The sequence below is a fragment of the Pelobates fuscus genome, chromosome 3 (assembly GCF_036172605.1).
Source record: "Pelobates fuscus isolate aPelFus1 chromosome 3, aPelFus1.pri, whole genome shotgun sequence".
NCBI lineage: Eukaryota > Metazoa > Chordata > Amphibia > Anura > Pelobatidae > Pelobates > Pelobates fuscus.
Genome location: NC_086319.1, coordinates 178,290,187 through 178,311,805, shown reverse-complemented (window position 1 = coordinate 178,311,805; position 21,619 = coordinate 178,290,187). Strand labels below are relative to the sequence as shown.

The 21,619-nt window shown below is 39.7% G+C and overlaps 1 protein-coding gene across 2 annotated transcripts in view; it reads left to right on the top strand.

The window, feature by feature from the left end:
* The window catches only part of PWWP2A (PWWP domain containing 2A), a 38,540-nt gene extending 37,030 nt beyond the window's left edge, over positions 1-1,510 (top strand). For both annotated transcript variants that reach the window (XM_063447776.1, XM_063447773.1), the window contains exon 3: positions 500-1,510. In XM_063447776.1, coding sequence (XP_063303846.1) covers positions 500-513 — 14 coding nt within the window. In that variant the 3' untranslated portion in view covers positions 514-1,510. The remainder of the gene's footprint in view (positions 1-499) is intronic.
* Positions 1,511-21,619: the final 20,109 nt, after the last annotated feature.

Genomic DNA, 21,619 nt, shown 5'->3' with positions numbered 1-21,619 from the left:
AAAAAAGGTTTTGTTTGTACAGCACAATGTGTTTAATTTAGAAGGTCTTATCTCCTGTTCTGTTAATTGAATCTTACGCACAAACAGGAGGCTGCTATAGTCTATGGTAGTTTATTAACAGAGCAGGAAATAAGTGTGTCTGAATTAAAGGGACACTATAGGCACCCAACCACTTCATCTCAATGAAGTAGTCTGGATGCCATGTCCCTGTCATTTTAACCCTGCAAGTGAAAACTATTTCTATTAAAAATGAATTGAATTCCATTTCAGTGATGTTGTGAGTAGAAAGGTTTGTAACGTTGATAGGTCCATTTATATATCTTTATTGCCTTGCAGCTTTAGAGATTATACCTATTACACTGAGTATTTAAGATATTTAAAATGATACATTGGTTTTAAGTGCATAGAAGTTTTTTTTTAATTTTAAAACGTGGAGTTACTGAATGGCACCAGGGAATATTAATCAATCTTTGTTCTTTCTCATTTGTATTTTTTTTAGATGACATGCAATAGGTGCCATCTGAGGATTTTTACTATAGCGTCAAGTTGACTTTTCAGTGGAACCTGGCAATGAAGGACTTTTGTTTTGTGTTTGAAGAAATGTGTAAAATTCAAATTTCAGAGCTGTGAAGGAAAAATAAAATACCCACATGTATAACTTATACAGATTGTTATATCTATTGTAAATTGTATTTAAAGAATAGTGCAAAGCAGATATAAAACAAACAAAAAAAGGAGTGCATGAATCTGTACATATGTTATGTAATGTCTACAAACTGAAATTAATAATTTTTTGAGTTTTATTTGTTTGAAGGAATTAACATACGCTGTTCTCTTCAAGTGACTGAAATAATGTTATTTTATTAGTGGCATTGTGTATTTAACATTGTGTGTAGCTTATTGCTGTTAAGTTGAAAGGAAAGGGATGTTATATTACCTATGAGACTGTGACTATTGTAATTAAGGTCAGTGGGCAGTGGCAAAGAACCAGATGTTTAGTGTTCTCACACCAAATCAAAGGCCAGGAGATTTCTTGAAAGGTCTATGCATTCTTTCCAGTATCATAAAATAACACAGGGAGCCCTGTGACTGGGGATCAAAACATAAGGAATATTAGTGCCTCCAAGCCTCTCTTGTAACAGGAAGTCTATTATAATCTTAATAACTGGACCAAGATAAACTGCAATGCTATTCAAAGCGTTGACAACCCAATGTGTCACTGCATTCTGGTACTTAAATTGATATTCTAATCATCAAAACCAGTTTAGCTTAATGAAGCAGTTTTAGTGTATAGATCAGGTCCTTCAGTCTTACTGCTCATTTCTTTGCCATGTAGGAGTTAAATCACTTTAATTTCTGTTTATGCAGCCCTAGCCACACCTCCCCCGGCTGTGACGCACACAACCTATATGAAAGAATTTTCAATCAGCTCTTACAGCACAGTGTGCTTCGTTTTTAAATCCCTGTCTCTTTTTTTGGCAATTGAACTTGAACGATACACAGGTAATTAACAGAGCAAGAGATGATAAATTCTACATTAAACAAACTTTGCAAAATGGGAACCTAAAAAAATGTAGGCTCTTTTTCAGGAAGTAGGGAGGCTGTGTTCGTGTCATCCAGGAGAGGTGTGGGTAGTACTATATAAACAAAGTGATTTGACTCCTAAATGCAGTGAATTTAGCTGCTAGACTGTAGGGGCATGATCTATACACTAAAATAGTTTCATTACACTAATGTTGTTTTAGTGCTTATAGTTTCCCTTTAACAAAAAGTAATGATTCAACCTAAATTCAACTTATTAGAAAAAGAACATTAGATAAGTTCAGATCTGTTTGTGAAATCTATGGAGAATGTCTATTTTTGTGGTCTTAGGAAATCTGTATTTTACAGCAGGCTGGATGGGGGCTGCCTTTACTTTATTGTGTGTTTTCTTCTTGCTGGCCAGGATTTAATTTCAAACTTTCCTTAAAAAAAAAAAGTATTTTTCTCTCTCTATCTTTAGCCTCTATTGAAAAGGCACAATACCTTTTTTTAAGTAGTAAAAACAACAGGCACATAACATTTTCATACCTATTTGAACGTGATCTCATTGACCCTACAAAAATCCATACTGTTGTAGAATATCCTACTTGTGGCTCTGTAGAACCCTGCTAATGCCTCAAGTGGAACTATTACTTCCAGAAAAGTGATATTTTTTTTTCATTTAAAGGGACACAATAGTTGTCAATACAGCTTTAGCTTAATTAAACAGTCTTGGTGTATAGATCATGCCTCTGAAGTTTTACTGCTCAATTCTCTGCCATTTAAGGGATAAATTACTTTTGTTTCTGTTAATGCCGACCTAGCTACACCCAGGGCCGGCCTTAGGGGTGTGCGAGCTGTGCGGCCGCACAGGGCGCCATGGAGCAGGGGGCGCCATGTGGCCGACACAGCTCGCACATGGCAGGGTGAGTGCAGGGGGAGCTGAAGCAAGTCCCCGGTTGGAGAGTTCATAATTTCCCACCGGGGACTATAAAAGTAAAAGGGCGGGGCTTACCGCATGGAGGAGGCAGGGCTAAAAAAGCAGCCGGGCAGAGCTAACTGAAGCTCCAAGTACTTGCTGCAGAGAAAAGAATCCCTGCTTCCACTCCTCCCTTCCAGGTAACTGTGTGTGCGACTGTAGTGTGTGTGTGTGTGTGAAGCTGTACTCTGTGTGTGACTGTAGCAGTGTGTGTGTGTGTGTGTGTGTGTGAGACTGTACTCTGTGTGTGACTGACTGTCTGTATGTGAGACTGTACTCTGTGTGTGAGTGTCTGTAACAGTGTCTGCCTGTGTGTGTGTGTGTGTGTGAGACTGTACTCTGTGTGTGACTGTCTGCCTGTGTGTGTTTGTGACTGTCCGTAGCAGTGTCTGACTGTCTGTGTGTGTGTGAGAGACTGTACTCTGTGTTACTGTACTCTGTGTGTGAGTGTCTGCCTGTGTATGTGTGTGTGAGAGACTGTACTCTGTGTGTGACTGACTGACTGTGTGTGAGACTATACTCTGTGTGTGAGTGTTTGTAACAGTGTCTGCCTGTGTGTGTGTGTGAGACTGTACTCTGTGTGTGACTGTCTGCCTGTGTGTGTGAGACTGTACTCTTTGTGTGACTGTCTGTAGCAGTGTCTGACTGTCTGCCTGTGTGTGTGTGTGTGTGACTGTACTCTGTGTGTGACTGTCTGCCTGTGTGTGTGAGACTGTACTCTTTGTGTGACTGTCTGTAGCAGTGTCTGACTGTCTGCCTGTGTGTGTGAGAGAGACTGTACTCTGTGTATGACTGTCTGTGTGTGTGAGACTGTACCTGATTGTAACTGTGCCTGACTGTCTGCCTTTTTGTGTGACTGTAACCAGGGCTGGCCTTTGGGGTGTGTGTGCTGTGCGGACGCACAGGGCACCATGGCAACAGGGGTGCCAGGTGGCCAACACAGCTCGCAGTCCGTCACTGACAAACCGGCCCGAATTGGAATGCAGAAGGAGCGTGGAGAAGCGTGGGGGCCTGACGTCGGAAGGATCCGCTCAGTGGGTGTCAGGGCGGCAGGTGCTCTTCAGTCGCAACGTCAGGCAGAGTAGGAAAAACTGACAGCTGGATCCAGGGAGCAGCAGCCTCTAATGTAAGTGCTTGTTCTTTTTGCTTTTTATATCTATATCTATATATATATATATAAATATATATATATATATAGATATAGATATAAAACGATTGCGTTTAATTGAAGTGCGCAGGTGGATAGTGATAAAGGGGGCTAGTGATAAAGGGGGGCAGGGAGTGAGATATAAGGGGGAAGGGGGCTTGTGATAAACAGTGGGCAGGGGACTGGTGATAGAGAGTGCAGGCGACAGATTGTGAATGTGCCTGAAATTTTCTAGAGGGTGTCAAACAAAGATGGCGGGGGGGGGGGGGGGGGGGGCGCCACAAAATTAGCTTGCACAGGGCGCCTGAACAACTAAGGCCGGCCCTGGCTACACCTCTACTGGCTGTGACTGACACAGCCTGCATGGAAACAGAATGGTTTCATTTTCAATCAGATGTAACTTACTTAAAAAGTTTTTATCTCTTGCTCTGTAAATTGAACTTTAATTACATTCAGGAGGCTCCTGAAGGGTCTGGCAGGCTATTAACTGAGCAGGTGATAAGAAATTCTAACTTAAACAGAATTTGCAATACAGCAAGTGTAAACATTAGATGACTCTTTACAGGAAGGCTGTGCAAGTCACATGCAGGGAGGTTTGTCTAGGGCTGCATAAACAAATTGATTTAACTCATAGATGTTAGGGTATTGAGCAGTGAAACTGCAGGGGCATGATCTATACACAAAAACTGCTTCAGTTAACTAAAGTTGTTTTGGTTACTACAGTGTTTGCTTTTATCACCCCGGTAAACGCGATTGCAGTATTTCCTTGGTGAATAAATCAGACAAACTAAAAAAAAAAAAAAAAACTCACCTGCACTTATATGTTGTCAGTGACATGCTCATGTGCACTGACCTCTATGAAGAAATTCCAAACAAGCGCGTCAGCTTGATCTTTTCTGTGTGTTCTGGATATGGCATTGCCGGGCTTGACCAATTTGCCTTCTTTGCATTTTGTGCCAGACACAGCATGTTAATTAAAAAAAATAAAAAAAATCTATCAATAAGTAGAAAAAAATGAGCACAAGCAATAGCCAAATCTCCTAATGCGTAGCCTATTCCATGTTAGGGCCAAATTGTGACACTATTGTAAAATTGTGGTTCTAAAAGAGCTGAAGAACATGTATAAAAATGAAAAAATTCTGATATTGGGACCAAGTAATCTCACAAAACAAATGATTGTTGCATTTTCTTGATGTAACATACTTATATAATTAGAGGTCCCTTTCATTACATTTATGTTGCCTCTATGTTACATAGTTAAGATATTGTACAAGTTCCTTGCTTAGGAATGATTTATATTTCAAGCATGCTGTACTTGAAGTATTTTGGTTACTTAAAAAAAAATAAAAATAATAATACATTTCTTGACCACCAGCTTAACTGCATTAATGTTTGTCTAGATGTTTGTTTTGTCAGTCATCCATATTGGTTTAACTTGTACAGAATGATTGAGATATAGATATATATATATATATGGTTGATCAATGTTCCTGTTTACCTTTTACATATTTAGACAATATGATGGTAAGGCAATCCAACAGATTCAGTACAGGGAAATTATACCCAAATATTGGCCCAACTCATTGAGCACATTTATAACAATTCAAAGTCTGCCTATGATATAATCATATGCTCTCAGCAGAAATTGAAGAATAGTGTCAGTAAAAATAATATAGAAATATTCAGGCCTAGAGTCATACAGTGTAATTTCCTGTGTTTCTCAGAAACGAGTAGTCTAACAAAAGCTGTAGAGTCAAGGTTTGATGATAGGTTGATCAATCAATCAGTAAAATATACTCTATTCTTATTGAAAGATTGTGCTCTGTGGAGTTTTTTTTTTTTTTGGGCATTCTGTGTTTTTATTAAGGTTCAAACGAGAAAAAACAATACAGGATACCATACAATGATGCTGTTACAACTTTTGCGGAATGAACAATAGTGGTTAATACAAGTGGAGAGATGAATGCTTAGGGGTCCTCCATGTGCTGTGAATGCTGGAACCCTAGCCGAGTGGGCGAGCCTCGTTTTGGTTGAGGGAAACTAAACATTGGCTAAGTAGATACGGCGGGTTGTGCGGGCCAGGTATACTATCAGGATGGAATGCCAGCTATCGGCAGCAGTGGGTGCCATTCAGGCCCTAGTAGCCTGTGGTCGAAGCCTTGTTAGCCTATTGTCTCCCGTGATCCAGGGTATATGTTACCTAGGTTGCCAAACCTATTCACTTCTGTGTGGTTAAAGTCATATTTCTAGCCCAGGTACGTGGATTGAACAGAACAGGCGCAACTGCGCACTTATAACTTTTATAACCAAACTTAGGCTGTCTCCCTAGAGGTTACGGGTCAAGGGGGTAGGTCTGAGTAACCGATGCCCAACTTCCAAGTATGTCTGGGTCATGTGATTGACCTACAGTTAGGGTAGGACCTCTATCGTGAACGGCCCGGGTGTGGACGTGTGTGTCCGCGTTCCTGTCACTGTATAGATATTTATTTTTTTAACAGGGTTATTCTTTAAGCTAGAAGATGCTAATTTTCATCCAATATTCCTTTCTTTACAATTCCCTTATATCCCCCTAGATATATTAGAGCACCAGTGGGCAACCTTTGGCACTCCAGATGTTGTGGATATCTCCCATGATGGCTGTAAGAGCATTATGGGAGATGTAGTCCACTGTATCGAGAGTGCCAAAGGTTGCCTACCACTGTTTAAGGGTGTCATGTTTGGAGGGCGGAAAAAAGAATGCAAACCAAAGTGTGTCATTGTTTAATTCCATTAGACATCTCCATAGAATAATGATCTACAAGCTGCATGGGTGCTTCTAACCCAATAGCACGAAGATCTCGATTAGGTATAAGCTTGATGCATTACAATCAAGACCGAAAAGCTGACCTTCCAAGCACATAGAAGGTATATGTAGATTGGCATCGGCTGGGAGATCTGTTTAGTAAAATAATACATAGCAACATTCCCACAAGCTATGGAAGGCCTAACAGCATAACACAGAGATTGAGATAGCTCCAGATAAAACAAATCTGTGAAATTCCTGCTATCCTTTGTTTGTTTTACAATGGAATTTTTGGTGATGACAATATGGACATTTATTTTTTCTGTTGCTTACTTTTCTTTTCTCATTTACAAATCTTCACCAGATCTGTATAACAATTGCTATAATATTCTTCCGTTTCCTTGCCCGGCTTAGTGAAGTTTATCAAAGCTGATTGCTAAACACAATCATTAATTAAAATGTGAATCGTTAGGGATTCCAAGTTAGTTTCATATTTTAGGCCAAAATAATCCAATTGGAAACATAGCCAACTTGGCTATGTTTTTTTATTTTTATTTATTTTTTGTTTTTTCATTTTTGCCTAAAATAAAAAAATAATATAAAAATAAAAAAATCCAATTTGAATTCATAGCCTAATGAGTAGCATTGTTGTTTATTCTTTTTTTGTAGTTTCCTGGAACAAAATCATTTTAGTTTAGTGAACTCCCAGTTTTATTATATTTTGTTGAAAGCATACCACCATATATCCTGTTAATAAACGTATTTATTTTCATTTTTAATGTTTTATATAGAATATATAATTGATATGGTTTTGAGCCCTTATTTACAAATGTGAATAATGTTTGATTTAGGAATTCTTCTATCACATTTTGCAATCTAAATTTGTATTTTACTACCTTTTTCCAGTTGGTGTGATTTATTTCCTATTTTGCTTTAAATTAAGGGATATAGTAACAAACAATTTGTCTTGGTGACTTGAGAACCAACTAGCAAAACGTAGACTCAAATAGCTGAGAGATTTAAAAAAAATCCCAGTGGAGTTGGATAATTTTTCCAATTTGGCCAATTCAGGTTAAATTTTGCAAGTTGGCTCGCAAGTCAAAATAACATGCTGTTTATAGAGTTTAATATTTTTTCCAAATTAACGACAGTATATTTGCATGATAATAGCAGACACAATAGATTTAAATGCAGATGCCAGTAGCATAAATCTGATTAAAAAGTAGGCAGGTATAACACTGTAAACCACTGATGCCTATCTTTTGGCAACAATTGTCATAAATTTGTTCATTACACAGTTATCATTGTTGAATCTATAATTGAATTGACAAATTTATGCTAGAATATTTAGGATGGAAAACCATATAATTGAATTATTTTTCCATTTGAGCTGTGTAAATATTGCAATTCTGTGTTAAGTTCACAGTTAACTGTTTACTCAATATACCCTAGAGCAGGGGTTTTAAAGAATCAGCGCAGGGACCATTTCCAGCCCCCTAAATACTTTAATGCAACCCATGATGGCTATTATTCCAGAATATAGAGAGGTATGTCCGTGCCCTGACATACCCCTCTATGTCCTGGATTGCTAGTGGCCTAGTCTGAATTATGGGGCTTTTTTTGTGCTGTGTGCTCCTGTCAGCTTCATTAGTAAAGTTTGGCCATTTAACAGTTGTGTACCATAACTTCTGTAATTCCATACAGCACATGGAAACAGCCTGTATTGAGAGCTTGTCCACATTACCAGTGCTGGGGAGGAGTGATTTGCATATATGCACATACATCTTGCAAAACTGATCTGCAACCCCCAGGGGGGTGACAAATTGGCCAGTGGCCTCCAGTTAAACTGATATTGAGACCCCTGCCCTAGAGTATAAAGAAAAACACATCACCATTACAGGAAAGACCGCTTTCTTTCAGCTATGAAGAAACATTTTGTTTTAGTACATACAATGACTGAAATTACAATGCTGATGTTATTTTATACTGTTTTATTTTAAACAAAATATTTATGGTATGTTTGTAGTTTTAAAAAAAAATGTCTAGCTTGTACTTTTTGTTTGAAATAGAAAGAAAAGGCATTTTTCCATCACTTGTACAGAAGAGAACGTTATGTAGTGTTAATATAAATTAAAAATAAAGAATGGATGTTTTGTAACTTGCTTGTTTGAATAACGTCTTTTTTTTGTATTAACAAATTGTAGGTCATTAAATGCTAAAATGGGCCATTTCCAAATTCAACACACAAAATAAAATAATATCTTAGAGTTATCGTAAACAATGCATAATTAAACTATAGTGCAGTGAGCCTGCAAACATTGCATCACACTTCTATTTCATAATGTTTAAAACTAATAATCATTAGCATGTGGAACTGATATCACATTGCTACAGTAAGAAATATCAGACACAAGAGGGCTTCAGTATATTTGTTGTTTTTCCCCACAATGCAAAATCTGCAAGGTCGGTGCACAACCTGGGCAAGACAGACTGGGTCATTGCGTGTATTTAAAAGGTTTAAATATTTAGTCACATCCTTTTAGTATAAACTATCTAGTGGCTACTTGTTCCTGGAAGTGGCAAGCTTTGATGTTTAATCTGGCTTGTTTTAGGGGAACTTGTAGGTTTTTTATATACAAAAAATAAACAGAGAGGACTCCAAGGTCTTTGTAGAAACATACAATGTATATATAGTAGCCTTTTGACTTCACTACCTGGCCAAATAATGAATGCTCGAAGATCAAGATAATTCAGCTTAGAGAGCCAATTCATTTCCTTAGTCTGCCTTCTTCTCATGACATCATGTGAAAGGAATTTTCCTGTGGGAAACTGATGTGTGGAAGATGTCAGTGAAGCAGCTTGTCAGTATGGTTTCCCTGTTCACATTAAACAGGTGGGAGGGTGCATTAACTTTTCTGTTGGTATGATGCAAATAGTAGGTTAAAGTAAATGAAAGACAGGAGAATGTACTAAGGCATTAGTAAAAAACAGAAATTGCAGCTACTGAAACACCTGTAGCCCCCACTTGTAATAATAAGACAGTTTTCTTCCACATGGAAATTATTTTTAAATGATGTGAAGAAGCATAGAACAGTAAATAATTTTTAGCTTTTAACGTTTTGTTTTATAACTCTATAAGGGCCCATACACAGGAATAAAAAATAAAAAAAATGCTACATGCAGCACAAAAAGCTCTACAAATATTAAAAAGTCCTGGACTTAACAGTCAAACAATGACACATGCATGCACAACCACTGAGCCTTTTGTTTTATAACAGAGGAAGAACAAAAGAAATACAAAACAGGACTCGAAGAAAAACTATGATAAAAAAATAGGAAAATAAGTGTAGCAAGGAAGATGCTGCTGTTAAAAATAATAATTTAGAGGAAGGAAAGGGGAGAGAATCTGTAAGACCTTAAGTAGAGTGTTTTATGGAAGCTTATAAATACATTCAGGGATCCCATGTTTTGTTGAATGCAGGTGCGTTTTTCTCTTTTTTTCTCTTTAATTCGTTATTTTGGTTGTGCGTAGAGTAACATATATAGTCACATTGCCACAACAGCTTTGCGACTTGGAATAATAAACAATAAACAGTTGGTAACATTGCATGGCTTGTCATATCATGCACATTCTAGCTTTTGGTCGTATTATGTAGAGCGGTCTCTATAGCTTGGGGTTGCATTCCCGGTGTCCTGTGTGAGCTTGTTGTCTCTGACGGACCCTTTACGTTTGAGTGAAATAAGCAGTGTGTGCTGCATGTAGGCAAATAAGCTTGTGTCTGATCTGTTTGGCGTGCATGGTATAACCCGGGAATGTGAGTGGTGCATTTAAGTGACATATTCCCTGTAGCGGGATGTCATGTCGCTTAGTGTGTCGCCTGCCTCTGTTGGGTTGGGTTGCGGGTTCCCTGCTTAAGTTCTGTCAGGTGAGGGGGCGGGTAGTGGTTCATGGCCCACCGGCCGTCTAGTCAGGTGTGTCGAGAGTGTGGTCAGTCGTCTTGGCAACTTGTAAACATTTAAACATTAGGAGGTTAACATTGAAAACAGAAATTATAGAGAGAAAAAAAAAGAAAAAATCATGCTTTAGTGTAAAGTCCTCTCGCCCGTGAGTTCATGTTGTTTCCGGATCATGTTGTTCCCGGGTCAGACCTCGTGGCACGAAGGGGGTCACCCGATCAGGTTTCCATGTGTGTGTCGAGGTGGTAGCACTTTGGGTTGCAGCGGGGCGTAGTGAGTCCATCGGCAGCCCCAGGGCAGGTAGCAGCGCCGTTGCTTCTGTGAGGGTGCTTACTGTGTGCTTGGTGTCACCTTTCTGGATCCATAGGGCTCGGGTCATCAGCCACTTGTAGGGTATGTTTTTATGCCTCAGCAGCATGGTGAATGGTCTGAGGGACCTTCTCCAGGCGAGTGTGCTGCCAGTTAAGTCCGCGTAGAATGTTAGATCCATCGCCTCAAACTGATAGGGTGAGCTTCCCCTGGTTGCCGCCACGACCGTCATTTTATCCTTGTGGCGCTGAAATTTTATGATTAGGTCTCTGGGTGTTTCGGTAGGTGCCGTAGCTGGCTTTGGGGCTCGGAAGAAGCCGTCCAATTGCGTTGTTTTGGCCCGTCGTGGCGAGAGTAGGGCTGTCAGCACGCGCCTTATCATGTGTGGTAATTCGTCTGTTGGGGTATCCTCCGGGATGCCCCGGATTTTTAAGTTATTAGCCCGCTTTGCATCTTCGAGTGCCGCGAACCGGCGCTCATGTCTATCATTCTGGCTTTTGAGGCCCTGTACCTCCATTTGCAGCGCTGCTAGTTGCGTGGCTTGGCTTTTTGACTCTGTTTCCAGGGCTCCCATTCTCCCGTTAGGCCGTGGATGTCGGCCCGCAGAGACGCCACATCCGATTGGAGGGTGCGTTGGAGGTCAGCGAGCAGTGATTTCAACACCGCCGTCGTTACCGGCAAGGTATCCGCCTTTTGAGTGACCGGTTTTGGTGCCGGCTCAGCCGGGAGGTCTGCTTCGTCTTCTCCCGAGGAGAATTCAGGATATGTTTCCGGATAAGCGGCCATTTTGGGCCTGGACGTCCCCTATGTTTGGTGGAGCAGCTCGGCTATGTTAGGGTCCGGTCTCGGGTTCTCTTGCTTGGACTTCTTTGATTTCCGCCTCATTGTGTTGGTCCATGCGACTTTCTCTCTCGGTTGCTTAGCTCCGCCCCCGGTGCGTTTTTATCTTAAACACAGACTTGGCTATGCAGCATTTCGGTATATTCTCTATATCCCAAGGTCTTTTTTTTTTTTTTTTTTTGGTATAGTTCTCCTGTAATGAAACAAAATGTTAAAAATGACAGCAGATCAGGCAGGGGAAGGAAACTTTAAATTGTCACTTACAGGTACATCCACCTAAAAAGTGCAGTGTAAATAAGCACAATCATAATAAGGTATTTACCCTTTTCGTTTAATTGTAATTACAAAAGGATTCCTCAAAAGTCCTCACCAAAATAACAATATGCAATGTATCTGCAAAAAACAACACAAAAGGAACCAAATAGCGTAATAAATCTAAATACACCCAAGATGTGTTGAATTCAAAGTTGAACTCACAAAATTAAATTAAGATTAAGGCTCATCATATATAATAGTTATATCCTCCCATCTGGATATTCTTCTGGATAAATATGTATGACATGGGTTCTCAACCCAGTCCTCAAGTACCCCCAACCAGTCCAGGATTTAGGGGTACTCCCTAAATTGTGGACTGTTAGGGGGATGGGGGGGGGGGGGGGAGGGAGTACTTGAGGAGTGGGTTGGGAACCACTGATGTATGATATAAGAAAGCCAATCAACATATCTCTCCAGGACAGGCCCGGACTGGCCATCGGGCACACCGGGCAAATGCCCGGTGGGCCGCGGTGGCCATGGGCCGAGGCCAGCAGGGGAAGGTCCCAGGATCTCCCCTGCCGGTCTTTGCAGGGCCGGCACTATCCGAGCGCCGGCCCCGCTGTTTGCCACGACGGGCCGGTGGGGAGATCAAAGATCTCCCCCACCGGCCCACTTTCATAGACCTGCGGCTGGGGAGGAAGGGAGGGAGAGAGAGGACCCGGCGGAGCTCTATCTTGCAGCTCCGCCGGGTTCCTCTCGCGAGATCCGGCGCATTGGCAATGGCAATGACCGGATCTCGCGAGAGTGAACTCTAGCCTGCAGGCTAGAGTTCACTCACCACGAGGACCACCAGGGATGCTGGGCGAGTGACTGAACCCCCTCCCAGATACCACCATGTCGGTCCCCCCTCCCAGGCTAAAAGGTAAGAAGGGAGGGGGGGGGGGGACATAATGCCTGCTTAGATTTATTTATTTGTATATTTACCACAAAACACAATCCATAACATTTACACACAGCACTCTCACACACATCAGCACTCACACACATCACCCTCAGCACTATCACACACATCATCCACAGCACTATCACACACATCACCCTCAGCACTATCACACACATCATCCACAGCACTATCACCCTCAGCACTCTCACACACATCATCCACAGCACTATCACCCTCAGCACTCTCACACACATCATCCACAGCACTATCACACACATCATCCACAGCACTATCACCCTCAGCACTCTCACACACATCATCCACAGCACTATCACCCTCAGCACTCTCACACACATCATCCACAGCACTATCACCCTCAGCACTCTCAGACACATCATCCACAGCACTATCACCCTCAGCACTCTCACACACATCATCCACAGCACTATCACCCTCAGCACTCTCACACACATCATCCACAGCACTATCACCCTCAGCACTCTCACACACATCATCCACAGCACTATCACCCTCAGCACTCTCAGACACATCATCCACAGCACTATCACCCTCAGCACTCTCAGACACATCATCCACAGCACTATCACACTCGGCACCCTCACACACATCACCCTCAGTACTCACACACATCATCCACAGCACTATCACACTCAGCACTATCACACACATCATACACAGCACTATCACACTCAGCACTCACACACACATCACACTCAGCACTATCACACACATCATACACAGCACTATCACACTCAGCACTATCACACACATCACACTCAGCACTATCACACTCAGCACTCACACACACATCACACTCAGCACTATCACACACATCATACACAGCACTATCACGCTCGGCACTCACACACACATCACACTCAGCACTATCACACACATCATACACAGCACTATCACACTCGGCACTCTCTCACACACATCAAACTCAGCACTATCACAAAACACATCACACACAGCACTATCACACTCGGCACCCTCACACACAGCACCCTCACACACAGCACCCTCACACCTCACACACATTATCCACAGCACTATCACACTCGGCACTCTCACTCACATCGCACTCACACACACATCACAATCAGCACTATCACAAAACACATCATACACAGCACCCTCACACACATCACACACAGCATCCATCATACACACATGCTGCACCCCTCACATACACACAGAACCTCCCCAACACACTGCACCACACACATACACAATACTTCCAAACATATGTACATACATATATGTATACATACATATATATATATATATATATATATATATATATATATATATACACACACACACACTACATTCCTGACATACACACTCTGGATCCCCTATACACACACTAGATTCCTTGTAAGCAAACACATACTACACCCCTAAACACGCACTCTCTACAAACACTGCATCACCTATACACACACACACACACACACACTTGCTACATCCCCTATACACACATTCTCTACAGCCCCTAGCCACATATGCATTACATTACACCACAAACACAACACGACTAAAACCGACCTTATTACATAATACCACACCACAATCGGCTCACTCTATACACACACACAATACCACAAGCAGGCTCCAAACACATGCACAATACTCTTTCCTGGCCTTTTTGTCTCCTGGTATCCATTTATAGAGACACCAGAGACAAGTTGCAAGGAAACACAGTGCAAGCATGTTATTAAATTTGCTTGCACTGTGCAGAACTAATGCAGGGATTTTTTCTCATGCTAGAGCTCTTTAGCAGAGCTCTGCGCATGGTCTGCCCTGGCCTGCACTTTGAGAGGGGGCGTGTTTGTCGTTAGTGATGACAAAACACACCCTCTCTGCCCCGCCCCCTTCTTAGTGGGCCGCTGTGATAAAAAAAATGCCCGGGCCGAATTTTTATCCCAGTCCGGCCCTGCTCCAGGATCAGATCAGGGGAAGGAAACTGTGCTCCAGTCACTCAGTGACACTGGGATGAGTCTTGTTTTATGAGAAAATGATTAGAAATCGGAATTTATATATGAAATCAGTACAGGGAATCTAATCTATGCCTCCTTTATTATTCCCATATGGTACAAAGCTTAAAGGGACACTATAGTCACCAGAACAGCTACAGCTTATTGTATTTGTTCTGGTGAGTAGAATCATTCCCTTGAAGCTTTTTGCAGTAAACACTGTTTTATTCAGAAAAAATGCAGTGTTTACATTACAGCCTAGAGATAACTCCCCTGGCCACTCCTCAGATCGCTACTAGAGGTGCTTGCTGGGGTAGTGCTGTGCAGGAATAAAAGTAAGATTTTACTATATTTAGGAGATCAAGGAGGACGATGGTGTTTTTATACATGTTTGTGTTCCTGACCCTATAGTGTTCCTTTAAGACTTGTCCACTAAAGTCTTTGATGTTCATATGGAGAATGTTATCTTTGTGTGCTTTTTTTAATGCCAAATGTATATGTTAAATCTTAAAAAGTATATGCATTTTTACTCACTTTTGACATGTATTCTGGTTTTAACCTAGACATTAGAAACCAAGGTTGAAAATACACAACACCTGTTCTTTATTTTTTATATATATATATATATATATATATATATATAAACTCCTCGTGTCCCGCACTCACTGCTCCCGGTCTTGTAATGTCTTGGTGCTAATCCTGGCCATAATATAGAATACCTTGTAGGAAAGCACTCACAGGACTTGATATGGTTCAAAAATAGTGCTTCTTTATTGCAGCAAAAATTTCAAGTAAAAAGTGTCAACGTTTCAGTCCCATCTGGACTTTTATCAAGACAATTAAACAGTGAAAAAAACAGCCTTTAAATATGCAGTGATCACATGTTCATTGGAAGGTGAAAACAAGGTGGAGTGAGGTCATAATTGACGTGTCTGTTTGCAAATAACGTAATCAGGATAATTGGTATGTTGATAGATAGAAAATAATTAAAAATACAAACACATAATATTACATAATAACAAATACATCTATATACATAGTATAGAAATTGTTATAGGGATAATACAATGGCACCAGCATGTGTGCTAAATTACTCAGGCGTAAAGGGAGTTATATAAAATTTTTCGCTAGTAATTAAAGTGCCACATAGCTAAATAATCCTAAATAACCAGGGAGTATCACTCCCATCACTAAGGACTCTATGCCGAACATAGAGTTTATAAATGGTTGTCAGGGGAGACCAGTCGACCGTACTCGAGACCTTATCAACCACGTATAAGAAAACCTAGAGGCTCCACAGTGGATTGTACATCAGGAGAATCTGCTTCGGATACAGACAATATTAATACTCAGGCAGAATTTAATATAACCAAACTGTCCACTAGAAGTGATAAAAATGTGCCTTTTTTAGAACCAGGTTTGGGACTTACCAGAGAACCCATGAGTTCGGGGGTACGAGGAAAAGACCCCCCCAGAAGCAGAATTTCTATCCACGGGAACAACATCCGGAGAGGCCAGAAGGGGAAGAAACACCGGTCACAGAGGTCGACCACCCAGAAGGTAGCAGACAACCCAATTATTAATCTTTCACACAGAATGTTAACCACCAGTGAAATTACTGTATTGTCTAAAGGCTTATCATTTGTACCAACAACGGGTGCTGACCGTTTTGAATGGGAGGTTGATCAGTTTAAATTCAATCGTAAACTAAAATTAGCTGAATTTTTTAAAGTACCAACACCCACAGCAAAACAGAATTACATTTTTAGATTAAAAAGTACGTTTGACCCTCCTGCTACTAACGCATCACTGAAGGTATTTGCAAATAATATTCGAAATGATACTAAAGAGTTTACTTATTATAAAGAACCTACTAAGAATGCCAATATTTCCAAGAGTGAAAGAGAGGCTCTGAATAATCTTGCAAGTGATCTATCAATTGTTGTCCGTCCTGCGGACAAAGGGGGAGCTATCGTCATCATGCAGTATGAGGACTATAAATCAGAAATCTTGAAGCAACTAACAGATCCCAAGGTGTATTGACATCTGGATAAAGATCCTGTGCACAATTTCAGTAACATCATTAAGAATACATTAAACAGAGGCATTGAAGCCAGGTACCGTATATACTCGAGTATAAGCCGAGTTTTTTAGCACATTTTTTGTGCTAAAAAACCCCAACTCGGCTTATACTCGAGTCAATTGTCTGTATTATGGCAATTTGCATTGCCATAATACAGACTGGGGGAGAGGGGTGCTGGCAGAGCTGTACTTACCTCTCCTGCAGCTCCTGTCAGCTCTCTCCTCCTCTGCGCCGTCCGTTCAGCACCTCGGTCAGCTCCCAGTGTAAATCTCGCGAGAGCCGCGGCTCTCGCGAGACTTACACTGTGAGCTGACAGAGGGAGCTGCACGGACGGCACGGAGAAGGAGAGAGCTGACAGGAGCTGCAGGAGAGGTAAGTACAGCTCTGCCAGCACCCCTCTCCCCCCACTGAACTACCAATGCTGGACCACCAGGGAAGGAGCCCCCCTCCCTGCCATATATCAAGCAGGGAGGGGGGACGAAAAAAAAATAATGAATAATAAAAAAAAAAAAAATTAAATAATAAAAAAATAATACAATAATAATAATAATTAAATAAATAAAAATAATAATTAATAATAACAAAATTTTTTAAATAATACAAATTTAAATAATAAAAAAAAAACACCCACCCCCACCAAGGCTCTGCAACTCTCACACTCTCACACACACGCTGCACTCATACACTCACACTGCATTCATTATACACACACTGTAAATATTCAATTAATATATTTTTTTTAGGATCTAATTTTATTTAGAAATTTACCAGTAGCTGCTGCATTTCTCACCCTAGTCTTATACTCGAGTCAATAAGTTTTCCCAGTTTTTTGGGGTAAAATTAGGGGCCTCGGCTTATATTCGGGTCGGCTTATACTCGAGTATATACGGTACCTATCACAGGAGGAATTTGATTTCCTATTTGAAATACATCCAAGATGTCCCATACTATACACTCTCCCAAAGGTTCATAAAAATCCTATACAACCTCCTGGTCGTCCCATTGTGTCGGCCATAGGAAGGTTATTAGAACCCATTGGCAAATGGTTGGATAATATATTCAAAAAAACAGTGATGAAGTTACCCACATGTGTTAAAGACACCTCAGCAGTGATTAAGGAATTGCAACGCATTGAAGTACCACAGGAAGGCATCCTCCTAGCCACCATTGATGTCAGTAGCTTATATACTATAATCCCTCACAAGGAAGGTATACGAGCAATGAGGGAAGTTGTTACAATACAGTGAAAAAGTCTCTCCGCCCATTGAATATATTATGGAGTTATTACAATTGTGTCTAACTCTCAATTACTTTCGTTTTGAATCAGCCTACTATGTTCAATTAACAGGTACATCGATGGGAGCGCCTATGGCTCCGATGTATGCCAATGCATACATGTTCTCGTTTGAAATGAAACATATTTTGGCCCAACACCATGAGAAGATTCTTAAATACTTAAGTTTTATCGACGATATCCTGATATTATGGAGGGGTGATGAGGAATCATTTACGTCTATGATGTATACATTAAATATGATGAACTCTCCAGTGAAATTCACATTCCAATGTAGCAAGTTTCAAATCGATTTTTGGAAGTTTCGAATCTTTGTTAAAGATAACAAACTCGGATATACACTGTATTCTAAGGAGTTTGATAGAAATACTATTTTGCATGCGTCCAGTTTCCACCCGAAGAGATTGAAGGAATCATTACCCATTTCCCAATTTTTGAGGGTAATACGTAATAACTCAGACCCTACACTAGCAACAAACCAATTAAATCTAATGTATGAGAAATTCTTAGAAAGGGGTTATTCAAAAATGGTGTTAAATCGTGTACTGGAGCAGGCAAAAAAAAATCAACCGATACCATCAAGAGTCGACAATCGTTTGATCTTTCCTCAATCTTTTCATACTAAATCATCTCAAGTAGCTTCTGCGGTGCGTGAGAATTGGAGAATATTAAGCAAAGATACAACATTACCAATTTCATTTTCACAAAGCCCAATTATGAGTTATAGAAGAGGCAACAATTTAAGGAACTTTTTAGTTCATACGGATCAGTTTGCTAAAATCGTACAGAAAGCGGATAATGCTAATCTTGGTTGCTACAGATGTCTCAAATGCACTGCGTACAATTCTATGACCCCAGGCAAAGAGTTCTCACACCCAAGAACTGGAAAGAAGTAAAATAATTAGATACAGAATTACGTGTATAACAACTCATGTGGTATATCAGATTGTGTGCCCATGTGGTTTAGTCTATGTGGGAAAAACTTAAAATGATTTGAGAGAGAGGATGAGGGGACATCGGTCCGCTATACGTTTGGCTATTCAGAATAATACAGCAAATACCCCTGTGGCAAGGCATTTTTTGGAGGCTGGACATACACTTCCCTCCCTTAGACTCATGGGCATTGATCATGTCCCTGCCCTATCCAGAGGAGGTGACAGAGATACACGTTTATTACAGAAGGAAGCGTATTGGATCTACACCCTTGACACTATGTCCCCACATGGACTCAATGAAAAAAATCCATTATATTGCTTTCTACCTAAAAGATAAATATTTTTTATCATTACTATAATATATTGTTAAGTACAATACATCAGTGGTAAAAAATTCTCTAACATATCTTGTATATATCCGTGATATTTTCTAGGAGTTTGTATATCTAGTTCATTATAGATTATGATTTAGTTATTTTCAGGTTTATGTTGAGTAATCTTAGCTGATTTCTAATTAGATTATAACATCTTTAACCATGTATGGTTCCATTAATTATGAATTGAATATGGTGAACTCTGTGTATTAATGAATTGACTATGTAATTATCAAGACAGGACTAAGTATTATCTACTTGCAGCAGCTAAAAGTAGTCACATTTTAGTTTAATGAGGGCTACAATTAAGTTAGCCACTGATATTATAACTTAAAAACAATAAGCCATTACGTTGAGTCTTACGTGCATCAACTGCCTGGTGTGGGAGTCCTTAGTGATGGGAGTGATACTCCCTGGTTATTTGGGATTATTTAGCTATGTGGCACTTTAATTACTAGCAAAACATTTTATATAACTCCCTTTACTCCTGAGTAATTTAACATACATGCTGGTGCCATGGTATTATCCCTATAACAATTTCTATACTATGTGTATAGATGTATTTATGTTATTATGTAATATTATGTGTTTGTATTTTTAATTATTTTCTATCTATCAACATACCAATTATCCTGATTACGTTATTTGCAAACAGACACGTCAATTATGACCTCACTCCACCTTGTTTTCACCTTCCAATGAACTTGTGATCACTGCATATTTAAAGGCTGTTTTTTTCACTGTTTAATTGTCTTGATAAAAGTCCAGATGGGACTGAAACGTTGACACTTTTTACTTGAAATTTTTGCTGCAATAAAGAAGCACTATTTTTGAACCATATCAAGTCCTGTGAGTGCTTTCCTACAAGGTATTATATATATATATATATATATGTATATATAACACCCTGTATGCAGTAGCACAACAACTTTGCTTATTTCATCTTATTTTAGGATTCTTTTCTGCTACACAAATTAACAGAACCTGAAGAAAATTATACAGGATTTCAGACTGCTCCATCCATGTAGATGTATCTAAGAACTAGGTATATTTTCCTTTCAAAACAAACTGTACAAGGACGATTTCTACAATGCAGTCATTACTTAATCAAGAACATCAAAATGCAGTCAGTGTTTTTTTTTGTCTGTGTCATCATACTAACCTTACCAAATCTCCCCCAGTTAGTTATTGAATGGATTCAACGTTAGCTACATTTTCAAGCATTTATTCACTAAACCGAAGTTTCGAGTGAATTTTAAACTGAACTGCATATATTTACTACAAAAAAGTAACAAATTGTGACTAAAGCTAGTTCTATATATTTTTTCCAAAAAATTAGCCTACACGTTTCAATTCATATTCCATTTCTCTACAATGTTGATGTTTAATAAAAAAAAAAAAACTCACTAAATATAAGAATATTGCTACAATTAGTACACAAAGAAGACAGTCTACAAACAGCTAGAAGGCATCAATAAACACTATGGTGAATATTTATTGTGTAATTCATGCTTTGAAAGGCAATATGTTTGTTACAAGTCACAATTTTGTTTTTCAGATTACACAAAGCTATTTTACAAGGAATATTTTCTACTTTCCAGTGTTGTCCTGAAAGTGGTTTTCCTTGTACTTCAAAATTTGTCCTTTTACGTAAAAATTAATTGATCAGGTCTTTAATTTTTGAAACATTTGGGTTATGTAGTCAGTTGTAGTCAAGGTTATTCTAATTCTGAATACTTACGGAGCCCTGCACCTTGCGAAGATACATTTTCAAGCATCCAGCCCCTGCTCAAAAACGTATTCAACTGAAAAGGTCTCCTATAACTCAAAATTTTCTTTACCAATATTTTTACAGTAGATAAAAGAAAAAGAAAAACAAAAACAAAAGATTTTTACTGGTTTGGAGCATGATTATGTGTAAAGAGAAAAAATACATTTAAAACAAAACTAAAAGCATAGAAGGATAGATGAGAATGTGGTCAGAGAGTTAAGGGAGTAGAACGTATCTGCATGGAGGATGAAGAAAACGTGAGAATTCCAGTTAATTTATTGATATTTACTATATAGATTGACCTTCTTGTCCATACTCCATCTAGGTGTCAGAAGTTTGAAAGCTGCAGTATGCTAGGTTTTGTAAAAGAAAAATTAGCGCTCTGGAAAGGTTGAGAGGCTGTTTTGTTTGTTTTCTTTCAATTTATTC